At 52.0% G+C, this 4,204-nt stretch overlaps 1 protein-coding gene across 1 annotated transcript in view; it reads right to left on the bottom strand.

Annotated features, from left to right (window-relative positions):
- Positions 1-207: 207 nt before the first annotated feature.
- MOV10L1 (Mov10 like RISC complex RNA helicase 1) overlaps positions 208-4,204 on the bottom strand; it is a 68,198-nt gene continuing 64,201 nt past the window's right edge. The window contains exons 22-26 of the mRNA XM_037730097.1: positions 3,300-3,449; positions 2,082-2,189; positions 1,394-1,531; positions 863-954; positions 208-547 (exon numbers count right to left, since the gene is read on the bottom strand). Coding sequence (XP_037586025.1) covers positions 466-547; positions 863-954; positions 1,394-1,531; positions 2,082-2,189; positions 3,300-3,449 — 570 coding nt within the window. The 3' untranslated portion in view covers positions 208-465. The remainder of the gene's footprint in view (positions 548-862; positions 955-1,393; positions 1,532-2,081; positions 2,190-3,299; positions 3,450-4,204) is intronic.

Below are 4,204 nucleotides of genomic sequence, written 5' to 3'. Positions count from 1 at the left end.
GCCCTGCATGCCTGCTCCATGGCCCTGGCTCTCTGCTGCATGGAGCTGGCAGCCTTGCCTGGAGCCTTGCCTGGAGCCTGGCACACAGCTGGTTCAGGAAAAGAGGACAGCAAGCCATCCCCAAAAACCGTGTCACCAGGGGTCAGAGGCCACATGAAATCCTGGACATCATTGACATGGGCACATATCTCAAGGTGGAAAGGATGCTGGGGGTCACTCGAGGGTTTATTTCAGGTTGGGGGGCAGTGACTGCCTGGTGGCAGAAACAGGCTGGCAAGTGCCAAAGTCAGGGCAGGAGCAGCTGGGACCGACCTGGCAGCCACACACCCACACACAGCCCTGCCTGGTTGTGAGACAAGAGCAGGCCACAGGAGCCACAGAGCAGACGGAAATGGCGACATGGCCAGGCCGGGCCCAGGAGTCCACAGGCGAGCGCATGGCCTCCCTGCTGTCAGCCACTGCGTATCAGCTGGGCTTGTGATGCTTCTCTGGTCCTGTAGATCCTGGCACCACTGGGCAGGAGGGATCTGCCACCCCCTCACCACAGCTGCAGAGGAGAAGCAGATGGCCAGGGAGTCAGGCTCCCGCAGCAGTCTGGAGGCTGCACTCTTTTCCCAAGGTCAGTTTTACAAGGGACTGAGTTTGCCCTGTTGGCCTATGTGGGGAAAGGTGACATGACCCTAAATGTCCAGGAAAACAGTGGCTGCTACAGCCCAAGGTGAGCTGAGGAGGGTGCCAGTGGGGGACTAAGGCTGCAGCGGGGGGGTACGTGGGTGGGGTGAGGGGAGGAGGGGAGGACAGCCAAGAGTGTGTCCTAGAACCAGCCTGTCCTTGAGGAAGAGAGGAAGACAGAAGTGCTCACTTTTGCAGAGACTGCAGTTCAGGAGGTAAATCACATCCCATGTAAACACCATTCGTAATACTGTATTCCAGCAAGGCACCAAAACAGGGGTCCTGTTGGAAATAACAAGTAACCTGGTGTGACAGCAAGTGAAGGCCCCACGTCTCCCGGTCTGAGGGCAAGTGAAGGCCCCACGTCTCCCNCCACGTCTCCCGGTCTGAGGGCAAGTGAAGGCCCCACGTCTCCCAGTCTGAGGGCAAGTGAAGGCCCCACGTCTCCCGGTCTGAGGGCAAGTGAACGCCCCACGTCTCCCGGTCTGAGGGCAAGTGAAGGCCCCACGTCTCCCGGTCTGAGGGCAAGTGAAGGCCCCACGTCTCCCGGTCTGAGAGCAAGTGAACGCCCCATGTCCTGGTCTGAGAGCAAGTGAACACCCCATGTCTCTGGTGTGAGGGTAAGTGAAGGGCCACGTCCTGGTGCCAAGTGTCTCATCCCGAATGACCCAGACCCTCCCTCCTTAAGTGATCACAGCCCACGCAGTGCCTGCAAACTCACTCGAACAAGAACATGGGGGTTTCCCAGCACAATCAGCAAAGCTTTGGGTCTGGTGATTGCAACATTAAATCTTTTTGAGTTGGACAAGAAACCCAAAAAGTATCGATCATCTTCAAATCTATCTTCATTTGACCGTACCTAAAAGCACACAGAGATGAAAAAAAATAGTATTTTAAGTTTTGGGGGGCACATGAAGAGAAACTCTTGATACATGAAAACATTTAGAAATGTTAAAGAGCCGAATGACCTCATTTTTGGAGAGGAGGGGGAGAAAGGGGACCAGAGGCCGGCCTTATCAGCACTGGGTCTGCAGACAGGGAGCCCTGCACGCTCATGGCTGTCTCAGAATGGCAGGGTCTTTAGGGCTCTCCTGTGGGTGCCTGCCCTCCCACTCTCTGCTTCTCAGCTGTCTTTTCTTCTAACTTCGTGTCCCTCCTTCTCCAAGGCATTCACCCTGCCTTCCTGGATCCCTTCTCTTTACTTTCCTGTGTCTTAATCTTTGAGTATTGTTTTAAAAGACCCTCCCACAGTCACTGCTTAGGATGGCTCCTGGGCCTAGGGAGTCTCCGCCTGCAGCTGCTGCTCTGTGCTGGGAATCGGCCTCTACCCCTTTAGATCTGAAGCCCCTAGAACCCCAAGGGCACCAAGCGCCTGACTGGCCATCCCCACGGAGAACAGGGATACCTACAGTCGAAATGATGATGGCCCGATACTCTTGTCCTTGAAACTCCTCTACGGATCCCACCTTTACATCCATCAGATCAACATTACGCAAAAGAATTCTGATTTTTTCCACCTTTAGAACAGATTAAAAGAAAGACTAAAGATAACACTGTACAAATCCATTTCTTCACACATCACGGTGTAAACCAAACATTGGCTGATGTGCAATATTGCTTTTCGATTCTTTATTGCATTGCTTCCAATTGGAGTTGATTAGAACACAAATTCCGGTTTTAGTAAAACTAGGGAAAGGGGTCAATGCTTATTAGGAAAGCCAAATTTCATGTGGAAAATCCTCCTCCCCAAAGCTCACACCAACCATGGAGGAAACCCTTCAGGAGAAATGAGAGCCGTGTCTGCTGCTTAGAGCTGAGGTGTGTCTCAGCAGGATGGCACCTGAACCCACAATGCTGCAAGCTGAGGCTAAGACAACAGGACAAGGACCACGTCTCCATAAGCCTTCGTAGTCGCTGTTCCTCTGGGAGAACTAAGTACTCACCTCTTGAGGTCCCAGAGTCAGAACACAGGAAACGTGCCATCTGTAAAGGGCTCTGCAGCTGGCACTCACGGTCCAGGTGATCTGTTACTGTGATGACCTAGGGGACCCACCTTCTCTTCTGCAATTTGGGGGTTCTAAGATCTGCTTCGTGGTGTGAGCACCACAGGGACACGTGCTTCACGACTGAAACCTTGTGTTTGGCATGGGAGGCACCCACGTTCCCCCCAGGGCCACTATGACTGTGTGAAGATACTTCCTGGGACCAGCCCCTGGGAGCTGGGGACACTAACTCTCCTACAATCACACCACAGAGTCATACAAAATGAGAAGTGGCCCATTCAAAAATACCCAAAGTGCCTCCCCAAGAAACAATGGGTTACAGCTGGGGATTGGCAAATGTTTTCCCATAGGGCCAAATATCAAGGGACATGTAAATGTAACCATTTCAAAATGTAAAAACTATTCTAGGCTCTGGCCGTGGAAAAGCTGGTAGCTGCCTGGAACGGACCCGTGGACGGCAGTTTGCTGAGCTCTCACGCTGAACATCACTCAAGTGCGGTCCTGCTTCTTTAAAAACCTGCTGCTGCTCACAAGGAGCTTGTTTCTGCCTTTGTGGAACTGCAGGAGCCAGGGACCTGGACTGCAGGGACCTCACAATGCCAGGCGTGCCTGGGCAGGGCGTACCTGCTTCCGGTAGGGCGTGATGACGCCAATGTCGCTGGCAGACACCTGACTGAAGATGCTCCGGGCCAGGAGGCAGCAGTAGCGCAGGACCTGGACGGCCTCAGCCGGGTTGAACCATGACGGGCTTCTTCCCTCCCGTGCCTCACTGCCCTGAGTTGATGAGGAGAGAAAACCTCCTTTACTCCATGAATGTTCACCAGAGGGCTACAATCCAGGAGCTGAAGTCAGTGCTGGGAATACACACTGAATATGTCAGGAACAAATCCCTACTCTCACACAGAGCTTACATGTGAGCAGAGCAGACACCATATGTTAAATGATGATGAAATGGCTCACAGCTGTATTAAACGCTATGGGGGAGGATGGGTCACATGAATCCATCACTCAGGACTGAGCCCTGGAGTGGAAGGCTGGCTGGTATTTCTTTCTTTCTTTCTTTCTTTTTTGATATTAGACCTCTGATATAGCTATTTCTTATCTGACTCTTCCTTAGAAAAGATTAATGAGATACACCGACATAAAAGACAGACACATAGATCAAGTGGTGGAACGGAGAACCTAGACATAAACTCTTGCATACGTGGCCGGACGACTTCCGACAAGGTGCCAGGACAATTTTTCAACTTATGGTGCTGAGACAACTGGAGATCCACATGTGTAGGGATGAGGATGGACCCCTGCTTTACACCAGCTCGAAATGTAAACTCAAAGTAGGTCAAAGAGCTAAATCGAAGACCCGAACCCACGACATTCTTGGAGGAATATGGGGATAGCCCCATCACATTGGGTTTGGCAATGATTTCCTGGATATGACATCAAAGCCACTGGCAATAACTAAAAGGGATAAACTGGACAACATCCAAATGGAAAATATCTGGGCATCAAAGGACGCAATCACCAAACTG

The sequence above is a fragment of the Cebus imitator genome, unplaced genomic scaffold (genome assembly GCF_001604975.1).
Source record: "Cebus imitator isolate Cc_AM_T3 unplaced genomic scaffold, Cebus_imitator-1.0 Scaffold329, whole genome shotgun sequence".
Classification (NCBI taxonomy): Eukaryota; Metazoa; Chordata; class Mammalia; order Primates; family Cebidae; genus Cebus; species Cebus imitator.
This window is presented reverse-complemented; position numbering and strand designations above follow the sequence as displayed.